This window comes from Ylistrum balloti, unplaced genomic scaffold (assembly GCF_031769215.1).
Source record: "Ylistrum balloti isolate Yb309-2 unplaced genomic scaffold, AGI_CSIRO_Ybal_v1 Utg370946, whole genome shotgun sequence".
NCBI classification, from domain to species: Eukaryota; Metazoa; Mollusca; class Bivalvia; order Pectinida; family Pectinidae; genus Ylistrum; species Ylistrum balloti.
In genome coordinates this window covers 604,949-621,349 of record NW_026782533.1, presented here as the reverse complement: position 1 = coordinate 621,349, position 16,401 = coordinate 604,949, and the positions used below count along the sequence as shown (strand labels likewise).

The window sequence follows — 16,401 nt, the reverse complement described above, 5'->3', positions numbered from 1 at the left end:
TCACCGCCACACACTGATTAATCATAACATCACCACACACACTGATTAATTATAACATCACCGCCACACACTGATTAATTATAACATCACCACCACACACTGATTAATTATAACATCACCACCACACACTGATTAATTATAACATCACCACACACTGATTAATTATAACATCACCACCACACACTAATTAATTATAACATCACCACACACACTGATTAATTATAACATCACCACACACACTGATTAATTATAACATCACCACACACACTGATTAATTATAACATCACCGCCACACACTGATTAATCATAACATCACCACACACACTGATTAATTATAACATCACCACACACACTGATTAATTATAACATCACCGCCACACACTGATTAATTATAACATCACCACACACACTGATTAAATATAACATCACCACCACACACTGATTAATAATAACATCACCACACACACTGATTAATTAAAACATCACCACCACACACTGATTAATTATAACATCACCGCCACACACTAATTAATTATAACATCACTGCCACACACTGATTAATTATAACATCACCACACACTGATTAATTATAACATCACCGCCACACACTGATTAATTATAACATCAACACCACACACTGATTAGTTATAACATCACCACCACATACTGATTAATTATAACATTACCACCACACTGATTAATCATAACATCACCACACACACTGATTAATTATAACATCACCACACACACTAATTGATTATAACATCACCGCCACACACTAATTGATTATAACATCACCGCCACACACTGATTAATCATAACATCACCACACACACTGATTAATTATAACATCACCGCCACACACTGATTAATTATAACATCACCGCCACACACTGATTAATTATAACATCACCACCACACACTAATTAATTATAACATCACCACACACACTGATTAATTATAACATCACCACCACACACTAATTAATTATAACATCACCACCACACACTAATTAATTATAACATCACCACACACTGATAAATTATAACATCACCACACACTGATTGATTATAACATCACCACCACACACTGATCAATTATAACATCACCACCACACACTGATTAATTATAACATCACCACACACTGATTGATTATAACATCACCACCACACACTGATCAATTATAACATCACCATCACACACTGATTAATTATAACATCACCATCACACACTGATTAATTATAACATCACCACACACTGATTAATTATAACATCACCACACACTAATTAATTATAACATCACCACCACACACTGATTAATTATAACAACACTACACACTGATTAATTATAACATCACCACACACTGACTAATTAACTATAACATCACCACAACACACTAATTTACTATAACATCACCACCACACACTGATTAATTATAACATCACCACCACACTGATTAATTATAACATCACCACCACACACTGATTAATTATAACATCACCACCAAACACTGATTAACTATAACATCACCACCAAACACTGATTAACTATAACATCACCACCACACACTGATTAACTATAACTTCACCACCAAACACTGATTAACTATAACATCACCACACACACTGATTAACTGTAACATCACCACCACACACTGATTAATTATAACATCACCACCACACACTAATTAATTATAACATCACCACCAAACACTGATTAACTATAACATCACCACACACACTGATTAACTATAACATCACCACCAAACACTGATTAACTATAACATCACCACACACACTAATTAATTATAACATCACCACACACTGATTAATTATAACATCACCACCACACACTGACTAATTAACTATAACATCACCACCACACACTGATTAACTATAACATCACCACACACACTGATTAATTATAACATCACCACCACACACTGATTAACTATAACATCACCACACACTGATTAACTATAACATCACCACACACACTGATTAATTATAACATCACCACCACACTGATTAATCATAACATCACCACACACACTAATTAATTATAACATCACCACACACACTGATTAATTATAACATCACCACCAAACACTGATTAGTTATAACATCACCACACACTGATTAATTATAACATCACCACACACTAATTAACTATAACATCACCACCACACACTAATTAACTATAACATCACCACCACACATTAATTAACTATAACATCACCACCACACAGATTTATTATGATATCTTTTCCACGTATGTGTTAATACTATTTTACGTATAGTTATCATGTTGATGCGATAAATGTCTACTTTTCTTAATTAATTGTTATTGGTGAGTTATAAGATCACACAAATTAAACAAATGAATTTCTGAATTTCACCTTCAAAGATAAATCGATAGACAGATATACTTGAAACAAACAATAGATTTAACTGCATCATATAGCTGTTTCGTCCTTCTAGGACTCGTCAGTGATGCTACATCATACAGCTGTTTCGTCCTTCTAGGACACGTCAGTGATGCTACATCATACAGCTGTTTCGTCCTTCTAGGACTCGTCAGTGATGCTACATCATACAGCTGTTTCGTCCTTCTAGGACTCGTCGGTGATGCTAAGGGCCTACAGTGTGAAGTCTAGGAGGCGACAGAGGAGACCCGAAGGCGATCGAAGGTAAAACCAACATGGCGAGATGCACTAACCAAATGTTATAATAAATTTTGTAATTTTTATTTATCTGTTAATTTTGGACCAGCGTCAAATACATATGTATATTCTGAACCGTGCCACTGTTCGAGTGAATTAACACTAAACGGAGGGACTAAAACCCACCAGCAATGTCTGCCAACGATAAAAATTCTTCAGCTCTATCAAAACAAAACTATATTATGATATTATCTCGTTTTGGGAATTGTATATAAACTTTGATCACGTGTTTCTACATTGTTGCTTGTGTTGTAGCAACAATAGATAACTGAATTACCGTAGTGATTTTCTGATCAAATCGATAATTCGATCAAAGAACCCTTATCAATGGTGTTACGTCATTTCACGGCGCATGACGTCACGTTTATCCATGACTGAAATAATTAACAAGATCTTGAGAAACAAGATGGATATGATCGAAGGATGATAGTAAACAAATTTTGTAGAAAATGACATATGTAATTACAGAAGTATACAAGTTAGTTTTCGTCCGCATTAAAAAAATAAACATAAAAAACCACAAACATCCCATATGACAATTCCAGAAACCATTTTAAATGATTTACAAATACTGCTCGTGCTGTAATAGAGAGGCCGACAGCTCAATCGGTTAAGTCATTTAATATTCAATCGAACTCTACCCGTGACGGCACATGCTTCAGGAAGCTGAAGTAAAGGCTGCTCAGTTCTATCGTCGTTTTGTCTTTGGGGAAGGCACTTAACTTCAATTGATTTTGACGGCATGCAGTGGGTCTTTCGTAATTCAGTGATGTAGCCACCAGATACTGAAAGAAGACCCCGTCTCAAATTACTCTGGCTTTTGACTGGGTGAAAACTCCAATCAAAGAAGTTGATGGAGAGTTTGTTAATGTGTTGAAACTGGGAAAAAACATCGTTTGTAACAACATGATAGGTTAGCGAGGGGTTACGGAGGTGGTGAGGGTGACTGGTCCATTGATGTTTTAGTTAGCCAGATACATTAGGTAACATTCCAAGTGTAACCAGGATGCATTGTGCGTGTGCATAAAACTACCGTATGTTGCATATTTTTCTTAAAAATAATCAGCAATGTGCCCAATACGATTTATAATGCGAGATCAAACACGGGTCTGTATTCACACGTAATCAAGAAAGTCTGCGATGTATTGGTAGCATATACGTTCAATTAGATTTGATAACACAATGGTTGTGCGATCCGATATCCTTTGTGTGAAAGCCTGATGGACTTGTAAATGCCAAACCAAGCAGAAAACTCTGGTTATCACCTCCTGTGCGCGTACGTCTGCATGCCTCTGGTAATTCGAGCCAACATGTGCATCGAGTCCAACTGCGCTCGACCGAGACTTACAGAGCACGAGACCAGAAAATGAGCTGACGATTCCCTCATGGACCTACATTGTTGGCTATCTGGCCGAACTGCTCTCTAGAGAAGGAGGTCATGTTACACATGCTTCACGTGAGAATTCAAAATGGCGTCAAAAGAACTTTCATCGTACATTTTTTCTCGGTGAAATGCTAATTATTTAGTCGTGTCAAGTGTTATTGAAAAGTAACCACTGCAGAAATATCGGGTTTACAGTAACAGCAGTATCTTAGTGTTGTTCTCGTGGTGTGAACTTAATTGTTTTGAAATGGAATGTTGGGAAAAAAAGAAGAAGAAAGAACCATCCGCAGTTGTAATTTCTTACGATCTCTGTGTGTTTGAGAGATCAAATCCTTGTGAGCATTACAGTGAACATGCTATTTTTAATTCTTCTTATCATACCAATCTAAAACTCTGTTAGATTTCGGAAATAGTGACCCAATGTCCTCTGTACAATCACGCCAACCACCACGAGTTTAGTGCGGTCACCGTCGGACATCTCCACTAATATTGTATGAACTTCAAACAGGTTCCTATAGTTTGAAGAAATCTTTTTGTAGACCAACGTAACGAATTTTTATCTTTAAGGCACGTTTGTAACAGTAAATAACCAATAACCACAGCTATCTGGCGAAAACGCGTCTGCTTCACGCGTAACTGAAGTATGTGATTTAAACAAATCCCACCATGACTTAGACGACACCAAGGGACATAACTCGTTTTGCGTTGAAAACTGAGCCTTGCGAACTAGGTCGACGTATAAAGTTATAGTGTCTTTGTTAAGTTGGCACAGTGATTCTATTCAACTAAATTAATGATTAAATACGTCTTTCTGTCATAGTTTGGTTATTATGCTTAGCCATTTGATAAGCCGGTATTTAATCTATATTGACGGAAATTCGTAGTTACCGTTATAAACCTACAAATGTATCTTAATACAGCTAATCTGATAGGTTTCTCTCCAGTTTACAATATGATGTTAAACACACATCGTATATCACATTTATTACTTCCTAGTTATTGAATACCAATTTGGAGATGTGAGAATTGTTAGAAAACTTCTACCAGCTCTCCAGGTTTTTTTTCTGTATCAACTTCCCTTCATTAATATCATACTTTCATGACCGAGACTAACCCAGTAAAACATATTAAATATAAGATTTCATACTCTCGAGTAAAGATTAAATAGTCTTTTTTCCTTGTATGCTATTTTCTCCTGGTTTTATATTAGAATCTCTTGAATGTTATTTCATTTCTTTGAAAAATCCAGATTTTTAAGTAACGAGTCAGACAGTAGAGTATCGGCTTATCTGCCCCTGGTTATCAATTTGAATCTCTTGCACGACTGAGAGTAGTATCATACTTCTTAAGCCTGTTAAAGTCAGGAACAAGACAAAACAACATCTCGCCCAAACTTAATATCTTTACTCTTTCAGGTGACTCAGTCTCATTAGATGTGGATCAATACGACACAACAACACAACACATTAAGTATTTTGTAAACCTTCAATTTTATTGGGTTCTTCTTCTTTTCTTTTACAGTATTTTTTATCTATTTCAGCATCAACAAGAAATAGTTTTTTGACAACACAACAAAGTTGCACTTGATGAACTATGATAAATGGAAACAAGTTGATGAGCGTTTTGAGTCTTTGCACTGTTCATTTAACTAAAAAAAAATCCATGCTTTAATTTCATTCAACATTCACTCCTTCTTACATTCTTTATTTATCCATTCATTCACGCAGAAAAAAATCTTTAAAAAACTCGACCAAGTCGAATATCGTTCTCCACTTTCATATCCTGACTAAACCTTTCCAATTTGAACACATAAGTAATTCTGAAACTACACAACTAAATCTTTAATATGGACAAATTAATCAAAATATTTCAGGTTTGGTTTTCACCAAAGATGATTGTGGCTCAACATAAAACGAGATCAATTCAATATAGGGATTCATCTGGATCGTGAAGTGTTACGGTAAATGACATGATGGTTGTTAATTGTTAAATGCATTTCATTAATATATGTTCTAATTAAAGATTCCTCAAATCTATTTACTCCAACCAGACATTCATATTTTGTTATCTTTTTTTCTTTTACTTTCTTTCAGATGTAAACATGAAGATATTCTTTAAACCTTCCAATCTCCATGTCATTTACCATACATTAACTGTGGATCTCTTCTCTTAAATTTCCTTAAACTTGTCTAATAAATCATAGAGGATTTAAAGAGTAGAAAAAGAACGAAATCAAAATTCTTGAAATGTACATAATTAATAAAAAGGGAGATAGAAGATAGGCAAGATATGGTGATAAACGCCAAAGATTAAAATTGAATATTTCTTTTGTAATAAAATCAAATTATCTCCTAAAATAACTGTTTCCATATTCCATAGCAATCACTTTTCTTCAAATTCTGCTAACATTTGTTTGTATTGTTTTTTTTTTTGTTAAATATTTACATTTGAATTAAATAATTTTATTCTGACTAAAGGAAGTCAGATCCAACATCATAAATAGGAGTCCTCTTATTTGCTTTCACAAATAATTCATGTAATACATATATTATATACATTTCGCTTAAATGTATTTTAAGTTAGAACATAATTTAAGGCAAACAATAAATAAAATGATAATATGCAAATGAGATCGGCCACAGTTCTACTCGCTTACACCTGGTCAGGTGTGAGCCAGCAGCTGCAGTTACACAAATATATAGAATTGCACAAGGGTTTTAAACTTTTCTTCACAAACTTGGAAAATGAGGGCAGTGTATTATGGAAAACACAATAACACAAAATAAAATAATATTTTTTGCTCCACAAAGATAAAAATAAAAATATTTCTCCCAAAGATGTAAAATTATATTTTTCGCCTTGTTTGGCATCTGTGCCTGATGTTATCAGCTGTAAATATCAGATGGATATTTTTTGGAATGATTTAAAGTTAATTGAGAAAAAATGTATACCATTTAATGGTAAGTTTTGTAGTTTTCACTCGTGGATAAAAATTTATATTACAGTTCTCAGCCATCAAACTATAAATATTTGAAACATTCATTCTGCATTTAGTAACATCAATTCGTTTATTTTGACAAATATGCCACACAGGATCACCAGTAGCGACACCTACTGGGCACATAGTGAACAACTGATGTACGGGGTAGACAAATCCAAGGATGACAAACATCTTTTTTTTTCGTAAACAAAAAGAGAAAATTATCATAATACAATCAAACCTTCTCACAGAAAATGCAAAATAATTGTCTTTTACTTGTAACTCAGAAAATTTTACATCTATCTAATATCTGTCGGCAAGACATATCAATCTTCAAATTTTGGCCAAGAATTAAATGTAGAAAAAGTACGGATCCTGCCGCACTACAAGTCAATATTTCTGTTTTGGTCCTTGAATCTACACTTGGTACTCGTTCACTATTGGCAAGTATGGTCCCAATGTGTCCAGTGCTTGAGGTGCTGGAAGACTGGCCACTGTGTCCAGACGGACAATAGGGCTCTGTCCATTTATGTCTGGTCCCAGCTCTCCGTAATACCACCTCTGTCCTCATTCACCGACTGACTGGCACATCATCTCTGGCAACAAAGCACTTCTGTTTGCAAAATCTGTGAAGATACAAAATACAAACATATGAGTAAAAGTGGGATAGACCTTGTCACAAAGTCTCTTCTACCTCTAAGACATGCTGACAGGTATAATGCACTGTATGACTCAATATTTAACTAGTTAATATGATAATATATACATGCAGTTTATATCCAATGCTGGTGCACTATTTGAACTCAAGGCACCAACACAAAGCTGTTTAAAATGCTAATTTGGTCCTACTTTTAATTGATCAATTCCTATAAATTCAGGTAAAGCTAATCAAAATTTGAAGGCATCAAAATCAGTTTTGTTTTTTTTTGTTTTTTTTTCTTTGTTTAGAACTTTAAACATACTAGTCTCTGAGTCTTAATTAGAGCTATTTTTTCAACAAATCAGACAATTCTATTTAGACCCTCCCAATTCTAGATTTCACCTCTCATGTCTAGGTTTCACCTCTCGCAATTTTACAACAGCTGTATTTACAATGCTGAGTTGAGAAACCAGACTCTGTTTTCATCCCCAAAAGGCCCCATTTACAGATGTACAGTCCCCCATATACAGCCCCTGGTTTTATCGCGGAGCCATCTCTACAGCAGTCATTCAACGTCTTTGTAGGATATGCTATGATGTCGGAGGGCATTACTCTTAAAACGGGTCAAGCTTTATGCAAATGAGTTCATCGGAGCCTACTATCACTACTACTACTACGTTTTGTGTACATAGTAAATACACAAGAGAGTATGTATAAATGCTTCACTCCTGATCAACTGTCACGGCCCTGCCCACTCAAGCGAGGATTTTCCCAGATCTGGGCCAGCAGCCATCTCAGGTTAAACCGGCCCACGGCCATAGCTCATTAATCTTCTCCTTCTATATCCAAGCCCCTGTAGTGTCTCTCCCATCCTTCATTGATAGTAATGTGTATTGCCACTGTGCTAAATTATCATTAAACATTTCCTATACAAATATATTAAACCTCCCTGAGTATTTTGTATACAATTCACTTGTACATAAATGAGAATGCATGTTTATTCACTAATTACATGTAAATAATTTTTTTAACTCATGTGTTAAGAGAGAGATTTTGCTCGACGTATTTCTAAAGACAAGCCATGATGAAAAATGGCAGCTCTTTAAATGCATACTACATGCTGTATTTTGCATCAACTCTGAGGCCGGAGGGAATTTTACAGGACACCTCTGACGACAAGAAACCGTCAAGAGTGATGAATGGCATTGGACAAGCATTAACACTTTCAACACTACCAAGGCAACAGCTGACCCTTGGTCAATAATGACAGTGGTCAACTGAGATGGCCTCGGGTCAAATAGTGGGACCTTCCCCTTTGCCAGTGTACACTATACACTAGTTTTATCCCTCTCACCAAGACATCTTCCCACGACATTTGTAAAGATTATTAGCTCCTAAACCTTGTATAATATTACAACTATTTTTCATAAATAACCCGAGGCTTTCTGTAGATTGCTTGACGGAGTTAATAGTTAGTTATAGTTTCATCACATAAAGCAAAATTCTGTTCTTAGAGAAATCAATTCAACACTCCTATTTTGGAAGTAACTTAATATACGGGGCATAAAATAAGTATGTAAAAATTTGAACTCCCATTTATTATTGCGAGTCAAAAGTACAAGCGAGCATTCTGTTAAATCAATTTATAGATTAACTTATTTGCACAGTAGCAAGCAACGACTAGACTAAGCTTCAAAGATTGCTGCCAAATACTGGAAATCTAGCAGAATATTGAATTATCAATATACCAGTCAATTTGAGAACAAAGGTCCCCAGCCCTGATTCTTTCCCTACCACACAGGGCGTTAATTAGTGTAAATCTGTTTACTATTGCCATGGCGATCCCATCAAATCATACTGGCTTCATACCTGATGTTTAAATATTTATCCTACCGAAGGCTAGCTGGTCACGAAGATCTTATGCAATGCAACATCAAATTTTCCCACTGTCTATACAGATATTTGGTTGAGTATATTGATTTGTAGGGAACCATGGTCTAAATGATTGATATTGGAGGCCTACCTGTATATATAGACTAAAAATTTCTCTTCATTCCAGTCTTCTTGTCTTGCTTGATGTTGTGCTTGAAGGGACTGCTCTTTTTCTTTTCCTCAAATATGCTGAAAACAAAACAGATTTAATTAATAATACATACAGTAATATCTTTTTCCTGTTCAGAAATGTTACTGAAGTTAGAAAAACATTCTTGACTTAAATATTCTTTTAATGAAAATTTTGGACAAAAATTTAATTTATTTTTCATTGTAGATTTCATACAATGTTGTATATTTTATATAAAATGTTCTACAATGCATTTATATAAATATTACTATTATTGAACAGGACAATAAAAGCCAATTAATTCAATACATTTTTGCTTAATATATGTAACTGTTCATTCCCATGGTGCAGAAATAAACAACAGAGAAATACGATTACATGGGGCGGGAAGGAACAATGCATTAGAAATCGTGTGATTGTATTTGTGTAAACCTGTACATATGCTACTTGTATTTAAACTCCCCATGAATGAACGTGTACGGTCTTGGCGACAAACCTATCTGAGCCGGTACTTTGTACCTGCCGAAACATGTTCGCCACACTCGCCAATCATGACACAAGGCAGCCAGATTTGAATGGCGCAAATATTGCTTCCCGCAATTCATATCCAAACATGTTTTCATTTAAATGCCCGCGTACAATAATAATCAGCTGAGATCGAGCATGTGCTTCGATTTCCTCACCAAAATATAAAATGAGATCGAATGATTGATCACACATGCAGGAAAGGGGTTACATTGTCATTTCGGCGTTCTAAACGGGCATTAAAAAGCGAAACACACAATTTTGGGACATTGCCACATTTGATTGTTTACGTTCGTAGTGAAAACAACACGATACAATCAAGATGGCCGTCAACATCAAAACCATTTCACATATGGCAAACATTAACCGCCAGCACAAATTTATCCGTGCCCTGACGCTATCCGAGACCGCTACTACGCGAATTTACAACCGAGAATGTATGTCACAACTGATACAGGCGTGATTCTCTGTAACTAGGTCAGAGAAACGAGGCGTACTCACCATAAACACCCTACAACTACGCAACACAAAAACATTGGCTTCATTACACCTAATTAAGGTCTAAACTTACAAGATTTAGGTTAGAATTGTAGACTATTCTAAAACGTTTTGTATAAATTAGCATAGCTAGTAGGCAACACACAAATACACACGAGTCTAAGGGAAAATAGATGGGTCATTTCCCATCCCCAAGGCAGTCAAAGTACTTACCATCCATGTGTGTTTGTACGAGTTTCGCGGGGATTGTAGAACTGTGACTTTTACTATCCTCGTCCGATTTATTGCACAAATCCGTATGACTAGATAACACATCATTGTCCTCATCGCTGGTAGCACTAGATACTCTTTTATAATTACACTCATCGTCACTGTCGTCGCTGTAATCCCTATTAAAAACAGAATTGCACGGCACACGTGGTATCACACGTCGGAATTTTGATGTGTATCCTTTTTTGTAGAAATCTGGACAATCCGTGGTTTGTACCCAATTCAAAGGCCCATCCTCTGGTACATCATTAAGGATATCATAGTTCCAACGAGATTTGGCCTCTGCACAATCTTTGGCATAGAGTTTTGAAACCTCAGCTTTAAGACTGTCCTTATCCGGCTTACCGAATAAACACCTTCGTACCCGCGACACATCCATCTTTTTGTTGCTGTTGTTAATATTGATGTTTTCCTTGAGCTGAACCACAGCGTGCATCTTTGTGGCGATCATCAGAACAGGACCTAGAGTAGTACGTCTGAACACACCAAGAGTTACACACGGGTCTACTTCAAGCCCAGACAAGCAGTCGGTAATGAAACGGACGCCTCGACAACGTCAGCCAATCAGATCCGAGAGTTATATTGTGGGCGGGGCGACTTATCACATGACATTGTATGATGATTGATAGTTTAGCGTATACGGTAGTAGTGTGTGAATCACGGTATGTTTATATTTACAGTAATACTCACCGATGCATATGCAAATTTGTTTGTTTGTAAACAATCAAATACGACATTTTAGCAAGATCTAATTATATATTATTCATAAAAGAATTGAAAATATTATTGTCTGAAGTATATTTTATTTCAAAATCCCTAGATCACTGAGATGTATGGAAACTGATTTGCATGTTGTAAATGACGATCGGCGGCTAAAAATAGCCACAACATTAGCGTGTTGGTACTTGCTCTGCTCACGCGAGTTCACTGAGCTGTGACGCATATAGTTTCTTTAAACACTAATTTCCCTTATACTATGTGGGAATATCATGATAAACTTGTACCCATATGAGATGCACAGCTTAACGTAATAACTTATTTGATTACAAACTAAACAAGTACATATTGTATTACAACGATACCGTAGATGAGAAACATTCGTTGTGAAAATTTGTCGATATGACTCTGTCAATCGTGACTTTAATGCTACAAACTACAGCGTTTTATTATTATTATTATATTTTAATTCCATGTTTATTTGTTTGTAGCGTAAAAAACGTTTTTACATTGAAGAAATATAGATTTAAATCCCGTGCGTTGCATTACAACCGTACTGTCTATTGTCATTTGATGCGTACAAATTGCAAGAAAAAAACTTTTTAATTTTGCTTCAGAGTCAAACATCTGGAATTATGATTGGTTCAAATGATCATGTACCAATAAATGTTTCTTTCACATTTGACTTTTCATATTCATGTTTGTATAGGTAACAGGACATAAAATTTTTAAAACGTACATGGTCTCAAACAGAGGAAAATATTGTGCCAAGGGAAATAACTCGTAAGAAATGACCGTCGAGATTTCAGCATGGTGCTCTAGCAACATTTTGCCCGTTTCAAAATCCATACAGATATCGGGAAATTACGCTAGTAATAAACCTTAATGTCATGTTTAATTCCTATGTCAATGCAGTATCGATCTTAGACAGAAGTTCATTTATTCTGACAAAATATATCACAAAGAGAATCGATGGTATTATCACACGGGCAGATGTTGCCTTTCATTGTCCAAAATTATTGATTTCTAAAAATTCTCATTCATTCTTGTACCGTGAGACTCATTTTCATCATGGTGTGTAACAACGACCCGTTATTTCATATTCGACATAACTTGCTAGTATAAGGTCATATTATTCATTACGATACCGATTATCCTTACAAAAATATATATATATATATACTCGTGTACGAAAAATTACTGAATCAGAGTAAAGAAGATTTTTTTTTTATTGAAATGTTCATAATAATTGTGTTTCAAAGGTAAATAATATAGATATCAATTTATGTGATAAAATAGAGATATACGATGTTGATTTGTCTGTAATTGCAACAGGTGGTAGCTAAAAATAGGAACGTTAGATTATATTTCGAAGCGAAAATCATATGAACATCCTTTGTCAGGCTCAGAACTTTGATATATTAATTCTGAAACGTAATACAGGATTATATTTATAACTCGATATTGGACATGTAAGTTGTGTTTCATATTTTTAGTTTTTGTGATCAATTGCAAGGTAAAAACTGAAAATCTGAGTAATTGAAAACATACAATATTATATGATAATATATAAAATAGATAATTAGTGAGTTTTTAAACAACGGAAACTATATTAGGTAGATCTAGTAGATGAATATAATTTCACTAAATTTAAAGTATATAATTTACTCGTTTCATTACATGCCAAAATAGACACATTTAATAATTCGATATTTATGGCACAATTAAGTTATCATTTATCCCTAATTAAAGAAAATTATGGTAATTCATCAGATTTAGGATTGAAATTTTACCTGTTTTAACTCCAGGGCAGAGTATATTTTTTGTCTAATTAAAAAGTCGTAATCATGACTTAGCAGTGTAAAGTAATTATAACGCTGTTTTACTCAATAGCCGTAAGTGATTTGAAGTAGTACTCTTTAAAGTGTTAAAAAAAAACACACATACACACACAAACACGGTTGGTAAGAATATAAAAGATGATAATAGTTTCTCAGGATATGAAATTGTGAGATCGGAGTATAACTTACACACACGTTGATAAGTCGATGTGTCCTTGTAGAAACAAGACAAGGATCGTGAGACAAAGACAGTTTGTATATTGACGGGTGACAGATGGTGCGGTACTGTGGACGCGTGGCGGTCCCAGACAGTGGCTGAAATATTACAATCACTTCCTAGGATCCTTTTGTTAAGAATAAGGTGATGACGAGCATCCTTTACAGCCGCTTAATTAACACACATGAGTTAATGTTTTGATTAACTAACACGTGATGACACTCGTGCAGCTTGATTGATAAACATATAGGTTAAATATTACGTAAGTATTTGACAATACACAGCCGAATTATTTCCGTTTACATACAGAAGCACAATACACATGCCACAATTTTTTTTACGGGAAAAGTTTTTGGGTGGAGGCACACGTGGAAGGAGATTGCACGTGTCATTAATTAGACAATATACGTCACTTATAACATATACAAAAGAGAAAAAGGCCCTTGTGACTTTACATTGACTAAATACTACATGTATATTCACGAGAATGATACGTTTTTAAACTCAGTTGAGTGCACCCATCTCGCAAAAGCATGTCACCTAATGACAACAGGGACGTAAACATTGAGACAGATACATCTATATTCTGAATATGATAATTTTCTTTATTATCCATTTTCTCCTTGACACCTAAATAACATTCGTCTGGTGTCACAATCTTTTTTTTCTACAGACTCAATGTCTGTCTATCCGATTGCCTACCTGGTGCAAGATAGGGTATCATGTACCTTTCTGGTCATATCTACATATTTTCTGCGTGACATTTCATCGCCACAATTATCGTGTAATATGCTGTAATGATTACGCGCCATTATGCTTATATAAATAACCAAAACAATGCTGTGTCGGTGGACATCTTGACCTGTGTCCGTTACTTTTGTGTACGCTAACAGGTGTCGCCACCACAAACAGGTGTCACCTCCGATAGTGGCCCTTCCTCCGATAGTGCCCCTTATTGTTGACACAGGACCTTGTCCATGTCAGACAGTCATGTTATCGCGTACAAGTTGTCTCTGAAATACAGTAGCTTAGTAGAGAGCGAAGCAATTGCCCCCTCCGCACTCGTTAGAGAAAGGGAGGGGTTTGTACAAAGACTTTTTGCACAGAGTCGAAAATTTGGTTTTATTTTTTGTGCAAATGGTTTCAAAATGTCATCCAATCTTCAACGATAAATGCAAAAAATATATACAATCATCAAAAAATGTTTAGCCTAAAAAACAAACTTTTAAAGTACAAAAATAATCTCCGTCCATTAATGTGCGATATAGATCAAAATCCGATATCATTTTCCATCGATGTGTTGCTTATCTCTAACCTGGATGATACCACCATCTGTCACTGAGCGATTATTGTAGAGAGTTATTCGCACTGCTCTAAAATTCGACGTTTTAGAATTAAATTCATCGAATGGTTTTCAGTTCATTAGCTACATTTAACGAAGTAGCTACTCAACGAACTGATGAGGCAATTGGTAGCTACCCACAAAAATACGCACAATTACAACGTGCTGGATAATCAACACAGAAACAAGACAATTTCTGCAAATGGTATCTTGTACAACCAAAAACAAACAAGAAACAAAAACTAAAAAGGCAAATAACCTAAACAAAATAGTTATTATTTGGCCAACTTGAAAATTATTGGTAACTCTGTAGCAATTTTCAGAACAAGTCCTGACTTCAAACAATAAACGGCGCCCTATTTGTCAGAAATTACCTCTGAGCTTACAGATTTATTATCATCTTCAAATTATCTGTAATATGCAACCAGATTCGATTTTCTTTGAAAAATTGCGCCAATTTCCAAAATTTGTGAGACTGTTTGTAAACAGAAATATGAGCGGATAGTATAAATCTGGTTAGGCATCACTGTATAGATTGTTAGCGTGTCGAATATCAGGGAATGTCTTTGATCCCGGCTAGTCTAAATGGAAATAGGTTAGGAAGGCGGATAACACATCCATCAATCTGCAAATTGATATCAATTCTCTTATCACTAATTACCTCAGATAATTACCACGCGCAAATTACTGAAAGTCTCGCGCGCTCGGTCAAGACAATTTATATCCCGCCGTGAGAATATTATCTTGAAATTGTCCAGACTTAGTCTGCGTCCAGTCTCGGTCAGTTGCTGGTCATTTCTTTTCCTATGATAATATATCATATTTCACCGCCCCCTCGTCTATATCTAATTTAAGACTAATTTATGCATAAGGGTATCTACAGTTTCTTTAAACAAACACAGCATAATTTATTTTAGGGTAATGTTGATACATTTTCCCACCTTTTTGGAAGTCAGTTTCCATAAAGTTTATAATGTGAAAATTATCATCATTTCGGTTTCGTTCCGTTTTATATTTTCGTCATGCCACCATTGGGAATCAGTATTTTCTTGAGCCTTGCCTTTAACGTCAAAATTTTCGACATTTCTGTAAAAAATATGCAAATTATTTACACTGTCTCCAACAATTTCCATTAAGCTGTTGCTGTTGTGTTCTGTAAACAATCTTACCTTCAGAAGCCTTGTCCGTATGACAAATACAAC

The 16,401-nt window shown here is 35.2% G+C and overlaps 1 protein-coding gene across 1 annotated transcript; it reads right to left on the bottom strand.

Annotated features, from left to right (window-relative positions):
* Positions 1-5,578: 5,578 nt before the first annotated feature.
* On the bottom strand, positions 5,579-11,573 carry LOC132559592 (cyclin-dependent kinase inhibitor 1-like). The gene is made up of 3 exons (XM_060224227.1): positions 11,026-11,573; positions 9,751-9,848; positions 5,579-7,713 (listed from the first exon to the last, which is right to left on the bottom strand). Exons 1-2 carry the CDS (start codon positions 11,531-11,533, stop codon positions 9,778-9,780), a joined length of 579 nt encoding a protein of 192 aa, XP_060080210.1. The 5' UTR covers positions 11,534-11,573; the 3' UTR covers positions 5,579-7,713; positions 9,751-9,777.
* Positions 11,574-16,401: the final 4,828 nt, after the last annotated feature.

Bases quoted from the DNA above. Each gene is read 5' to 3' on its own strand.
- LOC132559592 (XM_060224227.1), bottom strand. From the start codon at position 11,533: ATGATCGCCACAAAGATGCACGCTGTGGTTCAGCTCAAGGAAAACATC. The intron at 9,849-11,025 runs GTAAGTACTTTG...TTTTGTTTTCAG, and splicing joins CGTACAAACACACATGGATG to CATATTTGAGGAAAAGAAAA.